At 42.1% G+C, this 24,077-nt stretch overlaps 1 protein-coding gene across 3 annotated transcripts in view; it reads right to left on the bottom strand.

Moving 5' to 3' along the window:
- adamts9.S (ADAM metallopeptidase with thrombospondin type 1 motif 9 S homeolog) overlaps nt 1–24,077 on the bottom strand; it is a 157,083-nt gene that overhangs the window by 113,380 nt on the left and 19,626 nt on the right. For all 3 annotated transcript variants that reach the window (XM_041561788.1, XM_041561789.1, XM_041561790.1), the window contains exon 4: nt 1,770–2,041. In XM_041561788.1, the coding sequence (XP_041417722.1) occupies nt 1,770–2,041 (272 nt within the window). The remainder of the gene's footprint in view (nt 1–1,769; nt 2,042–24,077) is intronic.

Genomic DNA, 24,077 nt, shown 5'->3' with positions numbered 1-24,077 from the left:
CTTGGCTGTTGCTCCCAGTGGCCTCAAAGCAGGTGCTATTTTTCAATTCCAGGCTTGGAGGCAAGTTTTATTCACATAAAAACCAGATGTACTGCCAAACAGAGCCTCAATGTAGGCTGTCAGTCCACATAGGGGCTACCAAATAGTCAACCATAGTTCTTATTTGGCACCCCAATACTTTTTTTTCATGCTGGTGTTGCTCCCCAGCTCTTTTTACATCTAAATGTTGCTCCTGGTAAAAAAGGTTGTGGACCCCTGCTTTATAGGGCTACAGTAGAGGATTGAATTTATGGGTGGGGAACATGGTGGACTCTATTGATAATGGCATAGGTTTGCTGGCCATGGAATGTGACTGAGCACCATACGTAGATAGAGCTAACCTCCCACTAAATTTGTTTTCAGCAATCTTTTGCATTTGCCCTCCATTTGTAAGTCTTAGAAATGTAACTGAAGGAGTCACAGTGGGACCTGGATTTTACTATTGAGTGCTGTTTTTATATCTACCAAGGAGTTGTTATCTTGTGTTAGGGAGCTGCTTTCTGGTTACCTTCCCATTGTTCTGTTGTTAGGCTGCTGGGGGGGAGGGGGTGATATCACTCCAACTTGCAGTACAGCAGTAAAGAGTGACTGAAGTTTATCAGAGCACAAGTCACATGACTGGGGACACCTGGGAGAGTGACAATATGTCTAGCCCCATGTTAGATTTCAAAATGAAATATAAAAAAATCTGTTTGCTCTGTTGAAAAACAGATTTCAGTGCAGAATTCTGCTGGAACAGCACTATTAACTGATGCTACTTGAAAAAAAAACATGTTTTCCTGCAACAGTGTTGAAATAGGACTTTACTTGCCCTTTAACTTACATGCTTTTTACATACATTCACTGTAAACCATTTTCAGATATACAGTATGGCGGTTATCTGGAAACCCATTATCCAGAAAGCTCTGAATTACGGAATAGCCGTCTCGCATAGACTCCATTTTATCCAAATAATCCACATTTTTCAAGAATGATTTTCCCTTTCTCTGTACTAGTATAACAGTCGCTTGTACTTGATCCCAACTAAGATATAATTAATCCTTATTGGAAGCAAAACCAGCCTATTGGGTTTATTTAATGTTTACATGAATTTTTAGTAGACTTAAGGTACGGAGACCCAAATTACAGAAAGATCCATTATCCAGAAAACCCAGCTCCCAAGTATTCTGGATAACAGGTGTCATACCTGTATAAGGATAGGTAACAATTTAAGAAAGTGGTTCCCAAACTGGCAAGTGGTTCCCTTGGGGTTAACCTGAGTAATTATTTGTTCTCTGGATAATACTGGCAGCCCACCCTAAACGATTTGGGTGAACATGACTTGCTGTCCTGGATATTTGTGGCTTATATGTCAGTGTTTATACACATCTGAGCTAAGAGGGGCCCCTGACAAAATGCAGGACCTCAAAAGGGGCCACTGAAGACATTCCCATTGTTCCCACCCATCCATCACTGAGCTGAGAAGACTCCCTGTCTTGCATTGAATTTCTCCGCTTAGAGAAAGTTAGTGATGGGGGCGAATCTGAGCCATTTCCCTGAAAATTTGCGAAATTGTGGAAAATTAACCAAACGCATTGAAGTTTATGGGCGGCAATTTTTTTTTTTGACACACAACAAATTTTTACCTTTTAGAACTTTTTTCACCCATTGGAGTCTGGGCGTCTTTTTCAAAACCTGGCGAAAAATTTCGCTCATCACTAGAGAGAGTCGGGAGTCGTTTGTTTACTTACTATGGACATGAGAGTCAGAACGTAATGCTGCAGATTAGCTCCATGATATTCAACCATCTTGTTGTCTGCCACCACCATCACTTCCACGTAGCGCGGATACGACAAAAATCGCTTAGTTCTTCGCAAGGATCCGTTGATGCTATCTATTTTATTGAACAGGGGTTTCGGGGTTCCTGGCAGGCCCTTATTCAAAGCCTCGACATCCGAAAGCAAGTTATTGTGTTCCGGTTGGGCTCTTCCCTCTGCGTGTGCGACCGAACTGTGCGTCGACTCTGGAGGGACATTGAAAGAACAAAGACAAGTTACGCAACAAACTTCCCATATCCTTTCAATATTGTTTGGAGAAGTAATTGCTATTCTGTCTCTTCATTATCTCACCACTAGCAGTTCTGACTGGTGCAACAATGTTGCAGAACCTGTGACAAAGCATGCAGTCAATGGGGCAAATTCACTAAAGGGCGAATTTTTGCCTGCGAAGGCTTTGCCACACACCGCGCCAATTCGACAGGTGCAAATTCACTACCACTACGCTAATTAGCGTTAATTAATTTTGAATTAGCGTTAATTTCATTTTGAACGTTCGCTAATGTTCATTTCTGCCTAGCAAAACTTCATTAATACACTGACACTTACACTTAGATCAATTTGAATAGGGTGGTACATATAGGTCATATATACGTCTTTATTAGAGATAGAGATTAGAAAGAATCAGAAGAAAAAGGCAAATAATTCAAAAATGATAAAAATATAAATAATGAAGACCAGTTAAAAAGTTGCTTAAATTTGGCCATTCTTTAACATATTAAATTTTAACCTAAAGGTGAACCACCCCTTTAAAGCCCACAATAAATGGTAACTTTATAGAGACGCGTTTGTTCTGCGTGCCCCTCAGACAATGAAACGGTTAATATGAAAAGTAACATGTGGCTCGAGTGACCCTTCCAAGCTGCTCATGATTTCAAAGTTAAAAAGTTAATTATTTATCCTATATACAAAAGAGGACTTATCCCCCTATCCAGTTGCACTGTAGAGAATTAGACACAATATATTACAGTAAAAAGCAATATTTATTAATAACCATGCTAGTGAAACAAATTAAAACATATTTAAAAACCAACAGCGCTGCTGGAAACAAAAATCGGGGAATGCCCTGATGTTAGTTAGTGATCACTATTTTCCATGCTGGTTGAAAAACCTTGCGTAGGTAAAAAAATGTGATTGGAGCAGTATAGATGGTTTAGTATAACGTATTAGATGTAAACTCCCGGCAAAGATAAAGCATTACTTTTCTGCATTAATGTGAGTTAGTTTCAGACCACATTAAGGGCATACGTGCCAAAATGTCCCTTCTTTTCTGTATAAGAAGTATATCCCAAACAGGGTAGGGGCTGGCTCCCCTTGCAAGTCCCTCAGCGGAAGTAGTTCGGCGCTGCTGGGCTCAAGGCGGTGTTATTCCCCTGTGGATTGGATGCATTTTTTATCCCGGGGATGATCTGACGGATATTTGTGAGCGTTCCACTCCACGGACGATATCCACACAAGGGCAAGTATAGGAAACCTTTTGCTGGCATACTGAACTGGGGTTCTGCATATATAGCCCTTAGGCTACTACATTGGATCCAGCGTTTGCTACAGCTAACTCCTTACTTACCCTGCACTTAACCTCGGCTCAAGGGGCTTCCGCTGAGGGACTTGCAAGGGGAGCCAGCCCCTACCCTGTTTGGGATATACTTCTTATACAGAGAAGAAAGGACATTTTGGCACGTATGCCCTTAATGTGGTCTGAAACTAACTCACATTAATGCAGAAAAGTAATGCTTTATCTTTGCCGGGAGTTTACATCTAATACGTTATACTAAACCATCTATACTGCTCCAATCACATTTTTTTACCTACGCAAGGTTTTTCAACCAGCATGGAAAATAGTGATCACTAACTAACATCAGGGCATTCCCCGATTTTTGTTTCCAGCAGCGCTGTTGGTTTTTAAATATGTTTTCATTTGTTTCACTAGCATGGTTATTAATAAATATTGCTTTTTACTGTAATATATTGTGTCTAATTCTCTACAGTGCAACTGGATAGGGGGATAAGTCCTCTTTTGTATATAGGATAATTGCTTTAAATGTGGCGGACACCCCTCCCCCTTGCACTGACACATAATTGAATGCTGGCGCACCTGTGGATGGTCTGCTTCTTTTAACTCGGTGTTCAAAGTTAATTATTTGCCAAACTATATCAGGTTTATCTTATGTTAACTTAACCCCATCTCTGAGAAAGGAGCCCACCAAGAAGGGAGATGGTAAGGGTTAGTTCACACGATTCGGGGAGATTTTGTCGCCTGGAGACTAATCGCCTCGTCTTCTGAGCGACTATCTCCCCGAACTGCCTTTTTTCCCACTGGCTACAATGAAAAGTTGCCTGAGCTAATGCACACGCGGCGATGCAATTTCTATAGTCGCCCGAAGTTGCCTCACACAGGCAGACGCTCAGAAGACGAGGCGATTGGTCGCCAGGCGACAAAATCTCCCCGAATCTCCTCGTGTGAACTAAACCTTAAAGGCTCCTTAACACCTTCTGACCTTTAGTCAAGAAACAAAAACATCAGTGAAACCTGTGACCCAATAAGAAGGAGCTTAATAAGAATGAACACCTGCTTCTCAAGTATTCCCAATAAAGGAGCAAAGGAAATGTCAAAATATTTAAAGACAGAGGTGCAAATTGCCAATAATGCGTGACAGTTTTTACCATCGAACCCCACACATTATTAAAAGGATTTATGGCACCTGAAACATTGTGTTATGCTTAGTGATGGGCGAAATCATCCCACTTTGCCCAAAAATTCTGGAATTTCCCATGAAATTCGCAAAACGTGAATTTTGACGCTAGCATCAATTTGCGGGCATCAAAACTGACGCCAATGACAATTTGACAGGCATTAAAGTCAAAGGGTGTGCGTTTAATTTAGGGTTGCACCGAATCCACTATTTTGGATTCGGCCGAACCCCCGAATCCTTCGCATAGGATTTGGCTGAATACCGAACTGAATCCTAATTTGCATATGCAAATTAAGGGGTGGGAAGGGGAAACATTTTTTATTTCCTTGTTTTGTGACATAAAGTCACGCGATTTCCCACCGCCCCTAATATGCATATGCAAATTAGGATTCTGTTCGGCCGGACAGAAGGATTCGGCCGAATCCGAATCCTACTGAAAAAGGCCGAATCCTGGCCGAATCCCGAACCGAATCCTGGATTCGGTGCATCCCTAGTTTATTTGTCGCTGGCGTTGAAAATGTTGCTGCAAATTCGCAAATGTATTCGCCAGCAGAGAAATGCGGAAATTTGCAGTGAATTCGCGTATATCACTAGTTATACTGTAACGTTTTAAAGGAGTGGTTCACCTTTGGGGTAACTTTAGAAAGTTACTAAGAGTTAATTTAAAGGCGACCAACCCCATAAAGGTAGATATACAAATTCTTCTGTAAAACTTAAAGTTACCTATTAGCTTGCACTAAGAAGCAGGTTGCCTATCATCCATTTATCCTCTTCTACTTGTCTTTTGCCACAAACACGGCAGCCCTGTCTTGCTTTATGGCAGGGAACTATTATACTTCAGGGGTCATTATTTGCAGCTGAAACATCTGCTCTGTTCACACTTAGGGCAATAGCTATTCATGTTGATTGGGATTTCAGGGAATAATTATTATGGGATAAAATAGGATATGACAGCGGAGCAGAGAGAAAAGAAATCTGATCTGCTGGTGGATAAAATCCATCTCCAAGTGAAGAAATCCATTTGATAATCTGGGAAAGTCAGCTTCCCATATTCAAGATAGTTAAAGGGCATGTAAAGTCTAAACTAGAATAAGGCTAGAAATGCTGTATTTTGTATAATAAACATAAATATCAACTTACTGCACCACAAGCCTAATCAAAACAATAATTTATGCTTTCAAAGTTGGCTACAGGGGGTCACCATCTTGTAACTTTGTTATACATCTTTGCAAGACTAAGACTGTGCACATGCTCAGTGTGATCTGGGCTGCTTAGGGATCATCATAAACAAAGCTGCTTGAGTTCTGCATGGCTGAAAAGTAAGGCTGGGGCTCCCCCTGCTGTTCATAAGTATGATTGTTTCCATGCAGAGCAGTTAGGGAACGTCTGACAATTCCTATCCACAGCAGTAAATGAAGGGAGAATTTCGCTGCATACAGTCAGGTTTCTTATAAAAACGGTACACATTTTTTAATTAAAGTATATTGGAGATAGGTTTCTTTTTCATTAAAGAAAGTAAAAATGGGATTTTATTTTTTTGATTTTACATGCCCTTTAATATTGAAATATAGGATCCTGTCTGGTGTTTCTATTAGCCATTGAATCGACTCGACTCGATATAGGAACACTGGTCATGGCTAGCGATGGGCGAATTTGTCCAGTTTCACGGAAAATTTAGAGAATTTGCAGTGAAATTTGCGAAACGGTAAAAAATTTGTGAAATGCATTGGGCGTCCAAATAATTTTGACATGTGAAATTTTTATGCAACTATTCTGACGCGCACCCAAATTTTATTGATTTTCCGACTGCGCTAATTTATTCGCCGGTGGCAAAACGTGGAAATTCGAACACCCGAATTTATTCGCCCATCACTAGTCATGGCAATGGTGGGCTGATCTGTTCCACCTTAATGAGTTGCAGGTGCCTCTGTTTCCTAAACATCTGCACATTGTTTTCCAGGTGCTTCTCGCTTCTATTCCTGACCTTCTAAACCCAGATCTGGCTGTTAGTCACTGGGGCTCATTTATCAACACTGGGCAAATTTGCCCATGGGCAGTTACAGTACCTATAGCAACCTATCAGTGATTAGCTTTTTGAAGCCAACTGCAAGTAGAACAATAAATGCAGCAATTTGATTGGTTGCCATGGGTTACTACCTATGGGCAACCCCTGTATATGTTGGGGACTTTAAAATGAATTTGATGTGGTGCCCAGTATCTAGTTATGCCACTGTCTAGTTGTCTCCACCTGCTACTAGTCTGCATTATACTAGTTTCCTGAACCTTCAGATTTGTCTTTTTGGAAATAAAGTGACAAAAAGATTTGCTGCGCTGGGAAAATGTTTTGTCCACACCCATTTTTGTGGCCACACCCCCCTAATTACCATGTTCATTTTCCAAAATTTGGCAGGTTATGAAAGTTTAAACACATTTCTGTGGTTTGTATTTTATTACAGTTTTGCTAATGAAGGTGACTTGCCCTTTAAGCTGCAAGTCACAATTTCCCCAAGAGACCTGCTTAACTTAAATAGTTACAATTGTTTCTTTGCTTATATTAAATTGTTACAAAAGTATCTAAGTGCACCTGCCACATATTCTGGGCTCTCTGCTAAAAGCCAATTAAGTTTTAGAAACGTTGTATATTTTTCTGGCTGTTCAGTGCAGGGTTGAGCTGCCAAAATCGGGACTGTCCAGCAAAAAACAGGACATTTGGGATGTATGCTCTACGCTGGTCAGGTCCAAGCTAGCAGGGCTGATCCTATCAAATGTGGGGCCCAATTGGGACCATGTTGGCGGGGCCCCTAGACAAAGTGTTGCTGGCTACTGACACACCAAGTATTTAGGAAAATAAGGGCATACAGGCACAAAATAGAAAGGAAAGGGGCAGACAAGGTAAGAGAGTGAGAGGGATGAAATAGGGGCACATAATAGGGGCACATAATAGGGGCACACAGGGTAAGAGAGGGAGGGAGGAAATAGGAGAGTGGACTGGGCCAATTAGTTTGGGGCAGGCTGGGCCGATTCAGCTTGGGAGCAGGCTTGGTTGGATTGGGGGCAGGCAGGGCCTATCAAGGTTGGAGGAAAGCTGGGCCTATGAGAGTTGGGGGCAGGCTAGACCTATGGAGTTAGGGGATAGGCTGGCTTATCAGAGTTGGGGGTTGGCTGGACCTATGGATTTGGGGATGGGCTGGACTCTCAAAGTTGGGGGCAGGCCAGGCAGCATCATGTGCTGAGGGAAATATTATCTGTGCTGCCCTGAGGTGCGGGGCCCCCAGAGGTGCGGGGCCCTATTGGGCCCAATTGGTCCAATAGGCCTAAGGCCGGCCCTGCAAGCTAGTAAAGTTCTTTACTCTTTTCCTTGTTCATAAACCTATTCCTAGCACCGATATCCATTTGGCCTTCTCTGTTCTTTAAAACAACAGGAATAAATGGTGTGTAAGTCTGCTCCAAAAATACGTTTGGATACAAAAATCTGGACTGTAATAACATATGGTCTCACTACATAAACCCCAGTTGAAGGGTTGCCAACATCACTAAGGTATTGAGACCAACAGACAGTGGAAACAGTAGCAATAATACTTATAAAGTTTAAAAAGTATTAGGCCATACATAGCCTAACTCGTTTCATGCCAAATGGGCACTTACTCATACTCATACTCTAACTCATACTTATTTACTCATATCTCTGTTCTTTACGTTAATTGGACCTAGTAAGCAGAACCTCACATTTGTCTTGAACGGTGACGAGTTCTGTGCTGTAAGATATTAGCAGGAGCATATTTCCACTCAGACTGTCAGTACTGTCTATAGATGGACACTGGAGATTCACTGAAAACCATTCAAGTAAGTAATGATCAACAGGTGGAAAATAAACATAAAGATGAGCCAAAGAGATGGAAATGTCTTGTCATATTGAAACTTATTTGAGTCTAGAATGGGTAAATTCAAATCCACTTAGGTTGTAAGCTCTGCAGGGCAATCTCATCCCTTATCTCACAAGGATACCCCATTTATTATTATTATTATTATATTGTACCTGTACCAGTGGCACATGCAAGCTGAACTCTGCACCCTGAATCTGATTAAATATCTGGTTGTAGAGCCCGGCTAACAGAGACACAAGGAAACCAAGTAAGTAATATCAGCAGAGCTTCCTAGCCCATTGCATTATCATAGTGTTCCCCAAATTGCGAAATGTAAATGATGCATACATTTTGGGGCATTCCTGGGGAAGCCCATGTTCCTCCCACCCCTCCTTTTTACAGAGCGAAGCACAGGCAGAGACGCATACCATGCCAACCATGCATTAGACAGTGATCCCCAACCAGTAGCTCGTGAGCAACATGTTGCTCTCCAACCCCTTGGATGTTGCTCCCAGTGGCCTCAAAGCAGGTGCTTATTTCTGGTTGTATTAAAACCAGATGAACTGCCAAACAGAGCCTCAATGTAGGTTGACAATCCACATAGAGGCTACCAAATGGCCAATTACGGCACTTATTGGGCACCCCAAGAACATTTTCATGCTTGTGTTGCTCTTCAACTCCTTTTACTTCTGAATGTTGCTCACGGGTTCAAAAGTTTGGGGATCCCTGGATTAGACCAACCCATACTAGGAGAGCAAAGCAAGCTTGACTACTGTAGGTCTTTTCACTCATATTTGCACCTTGGTAAATTTTTTGCAATCACATTTTTGCTCAAGCTCCTCTGTTTTCAAACATTTGGTCAGAGCCTTTTTAGAAGAAAGCAAGTTCAGACATAATATATGACAATTTGGCTGAAACCTCCTCAAGCCCAGAACTCTTGTCTCTCTGGATGCAAGGCCCTTAGACTCAGGTGACTCTCCATGTAACTAGTCAGTAAACACATCTACAGCTTCAGCCAGTGCAACCCAGAATCCTACTGGGTGATGGCCTGACAGATCTAGCGATCGCCTGCTACATTCCACTGGTAAAATGGGTCTGTGATGTAGCAGTTCATTAACCACAGTATATTGATTACAATGAGTCCCTGTGATAGTTTATGAAGAACTACCTGGGCCAATCTCATTTACATCAACGGAGGGGTATGTTTAGGGAAAAGTTGTTGAGGAAGCTTTTGATACTCTTCCAAATTAAACTGTTGATTTGATTATTTTACCAAATCTAGATGAACTGATTTATCCGTGATCTATGAACTGAACTATCTATTTCTACAGTTTATGGATATCCATCAATCTACCAACCAGACCAGAGCTATGAAGAGATAGTTGGAGACCAGCTACAGCCATAGATGCAAGTTTTGGAACCAATGAAATACAGTAGGTGAAGGATGTATCTTTTATCTGATAAGCCATATTCAAGATATTCACAAAAAGTGCAATTTAGAAATGATATGTAAGGGAGTGGATATCCACCAAGAAAACTGTGATGTTTAAGCATTTCCCACAAGAAAAGAGAGAGGTCCTAGTCAAGCCCCATTCAATGTTAACCAAATGTTACAAGCTTGAGAAGATACAAAAAGTGTAGTAACAGGGGCGGAACTACTAAGGGTGCAATCACACCCAGGCCCGCACCCCCTTGGGCACCCGGGCCCTATTGATCATAATTCCATTACGGTGTAGAAAGACTGCTCAGGTGTTTTTGGTCTTAATCCTGTTGTCTTTTGGATACACTGTAAAGGTACATTCCAATTTACACTTGCAGCCCTCAGATGTGGCCTTCACTAAAAGCCAAGTTGATTTCAGCTGAATTCCTAGAATAAACACAGAAATTATATATCTCAGCTTTTTCATTTACTAGAGGCCCGGCTTTAGCAAGGAGTACATTTTTCAGTGTGAAGTGATAACAAACCATGCCAACAAGGGGACTAAATTACGGTTTCCAAGACTCAGCGGGAGAATGTTCCTAGTTCGTTTTTCTTTTGTTTTGTGTTCAAGGCTTATCCCAAAAAGATTTTTATGTCACGTTACTCATAAAAAATGGGGCCAGTGTCAGCAGCCATGAACAAAGGCCTCAATAATGAAGGCACAGAGATCACCAAAGGCAGACAGCGGAGATGCCGTAATCCTATAGACATTATGGAGCAGGAAGAATCTCACCTTTCACCTTCGAAAAAATGCAAGGGCAAGGAAACTGTATCAGATATGCGTTTAATGGATTTACGTGAAAGAACAGAATGACTAGAGTTTCCTGAAACAATTATGGTCTCCATTGGAGGTCCGAGGCGTTGAGATAATATGCATTAGATGGTGACTTCTCTACATTCCCATGCATACTGGCCAAACATCTCCTGACCTGATTATCTGTCTGGAAGGTACCTGAGTTAGTGATATCCAATACCTTGAAACACCTCAAATTATAATTTAGCTATCATTAGCATTATTTTAATGGAGCCCACAAACAATTCTTGGTGTACCTTCCAAAATAAACATACACATATCCAGATAAGCAGGGTTCCCCCAGTGTAGAATATCCCTTTGTCCAAGTGCATCCTACTTATAAAATGAAATGTTTAATTAAATACAAGATCTTTTCTCCAATTGTCTTTCCACTCAACTGGCTGGGCTCTGTTTAATATATTTACATATGATAAATGACTCATTACCAACGACGCAGAAACAAAGCAGATGTTGGATTTATTCCTCACTGAGCTTTTATGAGAACATGATAAAAGCTGCTTTTCTATAAATGCCGACTAATACTCGGCAAAGACGGAGACATTTGATATATTAGATGCGCTGGCGCATAAACATAATGGAGCGCTAATCAGAGCGACCCAGACAGACGAGTATTTTGCTATTATGAATAATAACGTTTTATGTTTCTGACTACTTTTCAACAGAACATGTTCCAACCAAGAGCTGATCACTATACACACAAACCGTTGGACTATGTCTGCTTAATAATTCTTTCTTTATTCACATTCTATGTTATTTTTTATGAGAATTCCAGAACCTATTGACTTGCTCCATTCGGTTGCACATCTGTTTTTGATTCAAATCAGAACCAAGTTGCGTCTATCGTTTTCAGAGTGAGGATTATGTAAAAAAATAACGGCTTCCCCAATCAATATCTGATTAATCAATACGGCTGGATACAATTCCTTTGGATGGAGCATGTGGGGTCATGGATAGTGATGGGTGAATTTGGGGCATTTCGCTTCGTCAAAAAATGAGTGAATTTCCCACAAAACGGCAAAAAATTAGCGAAACATCGCTGGCGTCTCATTTTTGACGCCGGCATTCGTTTTTGATGCCGGCGTCTGTTTTTGCCGAAATTTTGCTGGTGTCCAAAAAACGGACGCCGGTGAATTTTCGCATCGCAGGCGCGAATCACGGAAATTCACGGCAAATTCACGCCTTGCGAATAAATTCGCCCATCACTAGTCATGAAAGCAGTCTACACACTATGGGGTATATTTATCAAAGAGTGAAGTTAATAGTGAAGTTCCGCCACTAGAGTGAAGTTCCGCCACTCTCCATTCATTTCTATGGGATTTTTATAGGCTTATTTATCAAAGGGTGAACTTTCACTTTCACCCATTGATAAATACGCCTTTCAAAATCCCATAGAAATGAATTGAGACCTGCAGAATTGCACTCTAGTGGCGGAACTTCACTCTTTGATAAATTTACCCCTATGGGTCATCCAATGATGACCCTCTATGTCATCCAATTGTTGGTCCACATAAAAAACCAGGATCAACCTGCCCTCACATTACCTTTAGTGTAAAATGGATCATGTCTTTCAGCTCATTCTGCAGCATTTCCCATCACTGCATCTCTCCAAGTACCAGTTAATAAAACGTATTGATTAGCAGATGGAGGAGAGGAGCACGGTTGATGCCCTGATCATTTTCCGAATGAAGCAGGTCACGTGAAAGATAATAAACAGAGAGAAAGCTAAAAAGCAGGTGAACTCAAGGTTGATGTTGCGCTCAATAGCTGAATGGTTACTGATTTTGTTTTGGTTGAAGAACTGCATTGTGTGAATGAGAGAAATGTACTGCGGGTCGATCGGGGCAATTCTGAACTCATTTATTCACAGCAAGAACTTCTGGATGGTTGGGATTGTCTGACTGTGTTGGAAGAAAGAGAGAAAGCTCTGGCAATTTCACACTTTGAAATTAATTAACAGCAGTAACTGTGATGCACTGTGAAACATGCAAGTGCTTTACCATCATCTTCTTCCTGAACCATAAGGAAAGTCTAAGCATAAAAATTAAAAGACAATGTTTAGAAGTCAGAATAAGCTGGGGAAGTGGTGTGGCTTCATTCATGATTCTCTGTCTAAGGTTTGTGCCAAGTGGGTGTAGGGTTGCCACCTTTTTTAAATAAAAATTACTGGCCAGTGGTGGGGGCGGTAACTAAATGGGCGGGCCGTGACGTAAAAAGGGGCTGAGTCGCGGGGGGTTGGGATGAAAAAGCGTGCGGGGCCCCATCGCGAGAGGGGCAGAAGACGAAGGAAAGGTAAGTTTCTGCCTGAGGGCCAAGGGCTTTTGTTAAGGGTATTACAAATTACCAGCAGCTACATTGTAGTACCGGCCCTGGCATGTGTTTTACCGGCTAGACCAGTAAAATACCAGCCGGGTGGCAAGCCTATGTGGGTTTTGTAAGAAGTCAGATACTGCGGCCAGACTTTGTCATGGTGGGACAGGGCGCCCATTGATGGGCTCACCAAGGTAGACAGCACCACAAAGTATCTATGATATCAGATGGGTGCTGCTGTGTGTCTCTAGTAAGTGTGTCTTGTGCCACCCACTCATGTAGCTATGGGCTGCTGCAAGAAACTAGTTAGACATTTTCCAGGCTCGGGCCTAAAAGGAACACTCAATGAAATGAAATACTGAGAATTTATAAAGATTCTCATTCATAAAGTATCTAGAGTTAAGTCTAACACAACTAAAGAAGCAGCTTGGATGAGTGGTGAAACTCAGAAAGTCACACATAACTGGGAGACGGGCCTGAACTAGGGGAAAGCAGAAGAGGAATGTTCCTAGGGCGCATAGCTTGGGGGGTGCCAGGCACGTACCTTCCCTGCTGCCTACCCCTAATCTGAAGGAGTCTTGCTCTACAATTCCAAAGCACAAAAATGTGAATCCGTGCTCGTTTGTATGCATGAAACGTGTGTGCAGGGATAGGGGGGTTACGCTGCCAGCCACGTTGTCTGGGGTACCTGGCGTGGCGTGGCCATGACTGGGAGTGAATGGAAAATTACATGGTAGGCAAGGATTTAAAGGAGAACTAAAGCCTAACTAAAGAAGTAGCTAGAAATGTTGTACGTTATGTTTTGTGCTTCTGTACCAGCCCAAGGCAACCGCAGCCCTTTAGTAGTAAAGATCTGTGTCTCCAAAGATGCCCCAGTAGCTCCCCATCTTCTTTTCTGCTGATTCACTGCACATGCTCTGTGCTGCTGTCACTTACTGAGCTTAGGGACCCACTCACAATATACAGTACACATAGAATAGAAATGTCACAATATAAGGCTGATTAGTAATTAATACAGATAATTACTACATGGCAGCACAGAAACCAGTGCAATTAGCATCGGAATTTAATAATCAGCAAACCTGTAGCATCAGCTTATATTACAGCCAGGGAAGCTCATTTTCTGCTGGATAATTAGTGACGAGCCCTAAGCTTAGCTTCTCAACAGCCAATCAGAGCCCACTGAGCATGTGAGTGTCACAGACACTTTCCAAGATGGTGACCCCCTGTGACAAGTTTGAAGTCCTGGATCATTGCTGCTATTGACAAGCTGAAACATTAGGCTGGTGCAATAAGTTCACTATATAAAATATGCAATTTTTAGCAACATTCATTTTTAGGGGTTAGACAATAATCTGATTTAGGGATTTGAAAATTTAGACACCCTTACACATTACTGACAGGCACATCCCTAGTAATATGGACTCCTAAGTAGGTCCTGATGGGGACCTTGTGCTTATGTAACCCCTGCAGTTCTCACAGTGTACACCAGATGGCACTGTGCAGTAGTATAAAGGTCTTGGGAACCATGAGGTCTGGGTCCATTACTTTAGCCCAACCAAGCAGGCTGGAAGGGAGTGGGTACATGTCGACCCTTGGCGCATTGGCCCTAGTAATTAGATAGCATACTCATTTATAGATCACTCTAGGAGTGATAGAGAGGTTATTCAGTTGAGCAGCTCAAGGCTCCGCCGAGGATATTAGAGGTATTAAGATCACAGGGTATTACTGACCCGGAGTAGGGACTAAAGTGTTGAGACTAGGGATGATAGGAATTCCTCTGGATGCCACTGCAAGATATCCTGAAAACTGGGCAATACCCCTCGCAAGCTGCAACTCTCTCTGCTATATATTCCCTGGCCTGTAGGGATTCAGCCTATACTGGTTCTGTGAGTATATGCTACCTTTATGCTGTCTGATTGTTCTAAGCTCCATTGTGGATATGTGCTATGTGCTAAATTAAATAAAGACAGTTCATTGTTTGTTTTTTTTTTAAACCAAAAAGTTTTTATTGATTTTCATTCACAAGACAAGGGGGAGGGGGGGGGTGGGTATGCTCCCGCCTGGGAGACACGGACCAATAACAGTACCGTTCATCAGTTACAAAGAATGCATACAGAGTACCCCATGACCAACAGATACAAGTTTTATTCACCTACAACAGAAATGCCCTCAGCATCAGTCCATGGGCGCCAAATTTTATCAAACTTGTCCGGACAGCCCCTAGACAGGTAGGTAAGTTTGATCAGGGGGAGAACATTATTCACTTGCTTACGCCACATTGGCAGTGTGGGAGGTCTGGGTCCCATCCATCTCAATATAATACACTTTTTCGCATAATATAACAGTCCTCTAGTGAGAAGGTGTAAGAGTTTCCCATGAATAACTCCCTCTAAAATTCCCAACAGACAGGAGTGAGGATTAAGCAGTGGGGGGAGAGCCAGTTGTGTCGAAAGATGCGTTGTGACCGCTCTCCAAAAAGCTTGTATGTGGGGGCATTGCCACGTCATGTGGAGAAAGTTGGCCTGTTCCGCCTGACACCTGTGGCAGTTGCCATTTGCCCTACTGCCAAACCTGTGTAGCTTAGCCGGTGTTAGGTAGACCTGGTGGAGGAACTTGTATTGTATCAGTCTATCTCGAGAGGATACTAAAAAGTGATAGAGATTGTCAGTCACCTCTTCCCACTGGTCCTCCTCCAGGTCTCCTAAAGTGTCACGCCATTTAAGATAAGTGCGGTGGAACGGGGCCACAGGGGCACGAACCAGCAGCCAATAGATACGGGATACCAATTTAGCTGGCGTTTCCGTCTGGACTAGTTCCAACAGTGGGTAGTCCTCGGTTACCAGTAGTTGGGAGCGAAACTGTGACAAAAAGGCCTCTCTCAATTGAAAGTATGCATGGAGTCTCAGATTAGGAACCGTCATTTTGTCTCTAAGCACAGTGTAAGATATAAACATATTATCCTCTAAGACAGCCGACAAAGATTTAATGCCCCCTAATGGCCAGTCTTGGAAGTTGGGGAGGTCAGTAAAGTGGATTAGAGTAGAGTTTCTCCAGAGTGGCAAATTCGGGGAGAGCAATGGTGGGTCAACCCCTGTCATATGGAGAGCGGAAAGCCAAGCCCTATGGGTAGTTGTCACCACTGCCAGTTCCTTGGGGAGATCGGTGTGTGCTCTATAGGGAGCATTCCGCAATGCCTCTACCGACCCCAACCACGAAGCCTGTAGCTGCATATTAGGGTTCTCTGCATTAGGCACCAGCCACCAATGAACATAGGCAGTCTGGGCTGCCAAGTAGTAAGCCTTCAAGTTGGGCAGCGCCAGGCCACCGGTATCCAAGGGGGCATATAGAATTTCTTTTGAAACAGTTCATTGTTTAAGCGTTAAAGAACTACTGGCGCCCATCATTGTGCTATTGCACCTGGTCAGTGTCAGACTGGGATGCCAGGGGCCCACCAGAAAACCTTAGACTGTGGGCCCACTTTCCAAACTATTATTCCTCCACTCCACACTCTAACTCTTTATTCTCCTATTCTTTTATATCTACTTACTATATTCTTCCATTATTAAGCTTTTTTCTCCCATAACAAAATAGGGAATGACCATGTTATAGGCTAAATGTTTAGAAGCAAGAGGCCCACTGACACCTGGGCCAACCGGGAATTTTCCTGGTATCCCAGTGGGCCAGTCCGACACTGCACCTGGTTACAGTTGCACTACACCCTGCCTCCTGCGAGGGCTTACCCCTGAGAGAGAGGGCCTAATTTGTGGCATTATTCCCACAAAGAAAGTAGCTAAAACTGTTTAATATAGCGCTACATATATATATATATATATATATATATATCCTTTATGATGAACATTCAGTCTAGATTGGGGCTTTTGCAGAGAAAGCTGAAGTTTCTGCTCTAGAAGAGGCAACAATGACCTTATTAGAGCCTTGCCCAATGGGCCTGACTTCCATAATGTTTTCCTTTCTATAAACAGGGGCATTAAGCAGCTGGTGTTATGATTAACATCATTCAGTGTCTTTTATTATTTGTACATGCGGCCGGCTGCATCGCTCCCTACGCTAAATCCAGCCCAGCAATAAAAAATACAGATGATGCTCTCTGACAGTTTCTGTACAACAAAAGTCCGTAAAATGCCTTTTAGTGTTTTAACAGAATGTTACAAACACTAAACACAAGAACATCTTTGCAGAGCCGCTCCCGAGGCATAAACACTGATCCCGCAGCGCAGCGAGACAGGGGAGCGATGATTAACGTGTTGATACCGCAACTGTCACCACTGGGAACAGATGTAATGAACATTTTATTGGGGATAACTGGAAAAATATACCCAAAAACGAATAATCAGCCACCTTGAACTTCTATCCTCCCAGTGGCACGCAATGGATATCAAAGAAATATTAAAGGAGTTGTTCACCTTTAAATTAACTTTTAGTATGACGTAGAGAGTGAATTTGCATTTGGTTTTCATTTTTTATTATTTGTGGTTTTTGAGTTATTTCGCTTTTTATGCAACAGCTCTCCAGTTTGCATTTTCCGCAATCCGGTTGCTAGAGTCAAATCTACCCTAGCAACTGGTTGGGGATCACTGAACTATACTATAGACACTACTCAGGTCACATTACTCTCCCATTACCGGTCTTGGATCCATTATCCGGAATCCATTTATCCAGAAAGCTCTGAATTATGGAAAGGCCGTCTCCAATAAGCTCCATTATATACAAATAATTAATTAAAAATGTAAAAAATGATTTCCTTTTTCTGTGTAATAATAAAACAGTAGCTTGTACTTGATCCCAACTAAGATATAATTTATCCTTATTGGAAGCAAAACCAGCCTATTGGGTTTTAGTTAATATTGATGTAATTTTTTTGTAGACTTAGGGGCAGATTTATCAAGGGTCGAATTTTGAAGTAATGAGAGTTTTTTTTAATAAATTCGAATAAAAAAAGACCAACCAAAATTTATTTAAAAAATCTACGTTTTTTTTGTGGTCGATTAGGCTGTATTCGATCGTTCAAATTGAAGTATGATCGAATTCGATTCGAAGTATTTTAAAAAAAAAAAAAAAAACGTTGATTTTTCAAAGTCCACCAATTGACTCTATAAAGGTTATGGGAGGTCCCCCATAGGCTAAAACAGCAATTGGGCAGGTTTTAGAAGGCGAATTGTCAAATTTTTAAAACACAGTACATGATAAATTTCGAATTTTCAAATTTTATTCAAATTCAAATAGAATTTGGACTATTCCCTAGTCGAAATACACAAATATAGCTCGAAATTCGATTTTTTTTTTTACTTCGAATTTTCACTTTGACCCTTGTTAAATCTGTCCCTTAAGGTATGAAGATCCAAGTTACGGAAAGATCTGTTATCCAGAAAGCCCCAGGTCTCCGAGCATTCTGGATAACAGGTCCCATACCTGTATAATAAATATGGTTTCTGGCAAAGCTTATTTTATCATCATGTCCCGTTTGAACTGAAAATCTGGAAAGCCCATCAGTGCTCTTACAGGGGACATAAGCTGCAAACAAGAAACCCATGATGTTTTTTTAGACAACTGGAATGTACAGTGAAAAATAAATGTAAACGGCACAAAGGTTTATACATCTTGGCACCAATGATTATGTAAGTGAGTATACAGAATTCTACACTGCACACACGCAACATCTATTATGGACGTCTGCTCGCTTTTCCCATGTGGTTGTGGAGCAGACAAGTCACACTGAGGTAGGAAGCTTTTTACAGGAGCTGGACACACCAACGTGCCCCACTAGAGCACAGGGATCTCTGCAGATCAGTCAAGTTCTTCCATTCCCATCTGAGCAAACCCATTCTGTATGGACCTGGCTTTGTACATGGGGGGGGCAATATTGGGCTGAAACAGGAAAGTAGGGAATTGTTGGGAATGTCCCTGGACATTAAGGATCGCTATCTAGGAACCAGGAGCCCAAACCATAGAAAGTTGCCCTAGAGCATTTTTCCGCCACCTCCAAACGTTACTGTTGCCATTATTCATTCAGGAAAACATTTATCTCCTGGCATCTCATTGCCGTCATTTATGAACTCACGTGCGGTTTGCAAAGGGCAATTTTGGATGCAAATCATCATTATTTTACCCATAATTCACAATTTCCCCCATACGTCCAGTGTAATTGTGTCCACATCAACTATGGGTCTGTGCCTAGAATTTTCAGATGGGGGGGTGGTATTCACAGCTTGCCTCCGCCCACTCCCCGCCCAGACTCCACCCACTCTCTGCCCCATGTCTCTGCTTCCCGCCCCAGGTAAGAGAGTGGCTGGGGAAGGCGGGGAAGATTCTTGTTAACTATGGAGAAAGCAGACCCAGCAGTAGGGTTGCCACCTGTCCGGTTTTGACCCGGACAGCCCGGTATTTTGAAAGGCTGCCCGGGTCAAAACTTCCCCATGACTGACACGCCGATTGGCCAATCACTGATCGTCACATCATAGCTCTCCCCCTCTAAATCACGGCCGCCCCTCTATGTCATGGCCCCGCCCCTATACATCAAAGCACCATCCCCTCTACATCACAGCTCCCTGCCCGGTCTCCACTGGTCGAAAAGGTGGCAACCCTACCCAGCAGTTGGGCCCTCCTGCGACTGTGGGGTCGGCTTCCTCTATAGTTACACCACTGACAGCTTTCAAGATGCCATTTGTATCTGATTTGCTAGACAAGTCTGGTGCACCTGTTCTAGTGATGGGTGAATTTATTCGCCAGGGACGAATTCGCAGTGAATTTCCGCGCTTCACCACCGGCGAATAAATTCGTCAAAAAAAACACTCGCCCTTCGGCCTCGTACTTTTATATGGTCATGAAACTCCTTGGTAACTTATAATATCCTTATATTTTACAATAGGGAGTACTTTATTCACTTTATAATTTACAGGATATTCATGGCTTTAAATGAATTTAATTTAAAATTGTGGTCATAAATTACCCTGCTCTCCCCCACCAACGTTCAGTCTTTCCCTCTGCAACACATTTACGTCCGTTGCCATTACCTTCTAGAGTTTTGCTTTAATGAGTCTGAACAAACGGCTCATAAATTTGTGCCTTTGGCAAGTGGATCACAGACTCTCTTATTTAATGTGACAGTCACACTAAAAGTAAGTGCTTTTTATAGTAAACACGCAATAATGATTAATACACTCTGACCAACAAAGCGGCACTGAAATTCCCATACACGGAACTCACACTGTCACACACACTCACACACCCACAAAAAACCCTTGTAGAGTGCACACTCACACTTATATACTACATGCTCAAAGCTTCACTGATTTCACACTCACAGAACTCAAGGCCAAGGTGCTTTCAGGAATCTATTGGTCTAACTTTACTTCTTTAAGGGATCACACATTTGTTGCACAGAAGGACGTCATTTAAGGTCATTTAAGGCAAAGGAGCAGCTTTTCGGAGAGGAGACTGCCAGCTCACTTGTTGATTCAATTGTTGATTCAGTGTACAAATGTTTTACACTTTGTGGCCATATACAGGGAACTCTAAGTATCACTCATGTATTATAAGGGATAATGTACCCCCTACTGTAAATGATAAGGATATTAGAAGTCACTGAGAGGTTGTTCTGTGACCATATAAAGGCACAAGGCTGCAGGCTGAGTTATACAGGGAACTCTGAGTATCACTCATGTATTATAAGGGATAATGTACCCCTTACTGTAAATGATAAGGATATTGGAAGTCACTGAGGGGTTGTTCTGTGACCATATAAAGACACAAGGCTGCAGGCTGAGTTATACAGGGAACTCTGAGTATCACTCATGTATTATAAGGGATAATGTACCCCCTATTGTAAATTATAAGGATATTAGAAGTCACTGAGGGGTTGTTCTGTGACCATATAAATGCACAAGGCTGCAGGGTGTTATACAGGGAACTCTGAGTATCACTCATGTATTATAAGGGATAATGTACCCCCTACTGTAAATGATAAGGATATTAGAAGTCACTGAGGGGTTGTTCTGTGACCATATAAAGGCACAAGGCTGCAGGCTGAGTTATACAGGGAACTCTGAGTATCACTTGTGTATTATAAGGGATAATGTACCCCCTACTGTAAATGATAAGGATATTAGAAGTCACTGAGGGGTTCTGTGACCATATAAAGGTACAAAACTGCAGACTGTAGTGCTTTTATAAAGGTCATGAAACTGTGAGGTGTCTCCTAGCATTCTCATATTTTACAGGGGTTAGTTTTTTTTTATAATACACAAGTTCCAGTGAGTCACGTGGCACAAATATCAGCAACTAAACACCATTTGATAAAGATAATCTACAAGATATTCACAGCTGTTGTGTATTATGGTGTTATTATTAGAACTAGTGCCTCTTCCTCTCCCTCTCATTCCTCTCAAACAGCATGACAGTAATAATTTCATTGTAATAATTCCATAGTAGTTGTGTTAACTCTTGTAACATACTTTTCCTCGAGCAAAAAGGCATCTGAACCTTTCTTAAAGCAATCCATTGTATCCGCCATTTAAACCGCCTTCTCTTTGTTGTAGACAGTCTTCTAGACTATTAGGGCAGAGACACACGCTGCGATTCGGGGAGATTAGTCGCCCGGCGACAAATCTCCTCTTCTTTGGAGCGACTAATCTCCCTGAACTGCCTTCCCGCTGGCTAGAATAAAAATCGCCGCCGGGATGGCACTCGGAGAAATTCTTTTTCTGAAGTTGCCCGAAGTTTCCTCGTTGGGCAACGTCGGGCGACTTCCGAAAACGAAGTTCTCCTAGTGCTATCCCGCAAGAGATTTTCATTCTAGTCGGCGGGAAGGCAGGGGAGGCAGTTCGGGGAGATTAGTCGCTCCAAAGAAGAGGAGATTTGTTGCCAGGCGACTAATCTCCCCGAATCGCAGCGTGTGTCTCTGCCCTTAGACTGATATAACAGGAAGAGAAGGAAACTCCACATCCTACTGGGAGAAGAGTCAGAGAAAGTGACAGTGGCTGCACAATATGTGAGAGACTGTCATAGACAGAGAGAGGGGGTCTTTCCCCTGTTCCCAAATACTGACCACCTCAACCCCCCCCCACATTTCACCCCCCACACCTGCTTTGACAAAATGCTAAATGCATTTTATTCTGCCAATAAAACTCATTAGATTTGACTTGATTCAATTTCATTAACTGACAATAACCCAATTTATAAGACAGACTGATCCCCGTACTCCTATGTCTCATAACACGTCACTTCATCGCTGTGTATTTATATTTCTTTATAGCAATGTTTATCCCTCTGTTTGTACTATTACTGTATTGTAGCTGTGTACACACTAGTGATATAAATAAAGAAGTACACGCAGACTCATGCAACACAAATGAAACAAAAAAGGCAGCACAATCAGAAGCCTTCACACCAAGCTACAGTTGTTCCGCCCCATTAACCCTCAAAGCAGACAAGGGTTGGGTGATTCTAACCTTAAATCCATTCAAGGTTTTGTGTAACATCACAAAAATGATCTTCAAAGTATTTGCTTCCTCGTTGAATGAACTCACTCAGGGCATAAAAAGGCAAATTCCAACTACTTCAGTCTCAGAACCCCCTATTATTATCGTCCGTGGGACAAAACAGCTGTTTTTGAGCTTTTTTTTTTTAATGTTAAAGGAACGCCATTATTGCTAACCTTTATTTGTATAGTGGCGACATATTCCACAGCTCTTTACAGAGATTATACATCCAGTGGCGTAACTAGATGTTACTGGGTCCCACAGCAAATTCAATCTAGGGCCCCAAAATATTGGCTCATTTTACCAAGATATATTAAAATTGCTCATTAATTAGGGCCTTGCTGGTCTCCCCAGACTCCTGGTTCCATGTAGTTACACCCCTGTATGTATCATTCCAATCAGTCCCTGCCCCAGTGAAGCTTACAATCTACAGTCCCTGCCACACACACACACACACTAGGGTCAAAACCTGTATGTTTTTGGAGTTGTTTTTGTGTGTTTTGGAGAGAAGAAACCAAAGGAAACTAAAATGAATATGCAGCCATGGGCATCCCAGCTTCAATAGACAAAAGAGTGACAGTAGGTTGCACCACTATCAATCACAGTTTTCAAAAGTCAAAACCAACCCAAAAAAAATAATAAAAGACCCCTTTTGTGACTAAAACCACACTAGATGGCCAAATGTATCTGATCTCCTGTCTGTCCAACATCCCATTCCCAGACCAAGGGGACTAATAGTGTTCCCACTAGATCTAGAAACATTGTTGGGGGGGGATTTGCTTGATTTCGACCTCAGGATAAGGCTATATGTCAAAAACATGTTGTTTTTATAGGTGAGCGCCTACACACAAGCCTAAATGCTTCATTTGTATTGGCTCGAGTGGTGTAAAGGTTGGCACCATCATTCTCTTGAGTGATAAACGGAATTTCATCATCAGTTTGACCATCAAGTCTGGGTTTGGCATATGCTGGTGGTGTAGGATCGCCGTTCTTCATTGTTTGGGCTGAAAGCAAATCATAAGGCTACAGGGTACAATGATATTCCATAATTCCTACTTTTGGAAGAGTTTGGAGAAGGCTGTTCCGGTTTAAGCCCAATAATGTCCTCATACATAAAGCCAGGTCCATACAGAATGGTTCTGCTGAGATGGGGGTGGAAGAACGTGACCTCAACCCAACTGAATCCCTGTGGGATGAATTGACTGCAAAGCTGGCCTGATCCCAAACATCAGAGCCCAACCTCATTAATATTTTTGATGTGAGCCCAGAGACAATTTGTGAGTGTTCCAACTGAGGACATGCTTTGGATGGAGCATTTGTATGCTTTTGGCCATATAGTTTAGGTAGGCATGAGGTTCATGAAACACAAAATGAAATATTTTCTTAACAAAAAGGAGAAAATCAGCTCTGGGCATTAGCTCCAAAGATATCACATTGGTCCCCTTTTAGAGATATTGAAAGACAGATACAAGCAGTTTTGACCACCTGATTCTCTCCATCCCTGTATTTATTCATCTGACCCTAATTGATCTTTCATCATGTTTTATAGCAAGAGTAACGTAATGTC

Source organism: Xenopus laevis, chromosome 4S, assembly GCF_017654675.1.
Source record: "Xenopus laevis strain J_2021 chromosome 4S, Xenopus_laevis_v10.1, whole genome shotgun sequence".
NCBI classification, from domain to species: domain Eukaryota; kingdom Metazoa; phylum Chordata; class Amphibia; order Anura; family Pipidae; genus Xenopus; species Xenopus laevis.
This window is presented reverse-complemented; position numbering and strand designations above follow the sequence as displayed.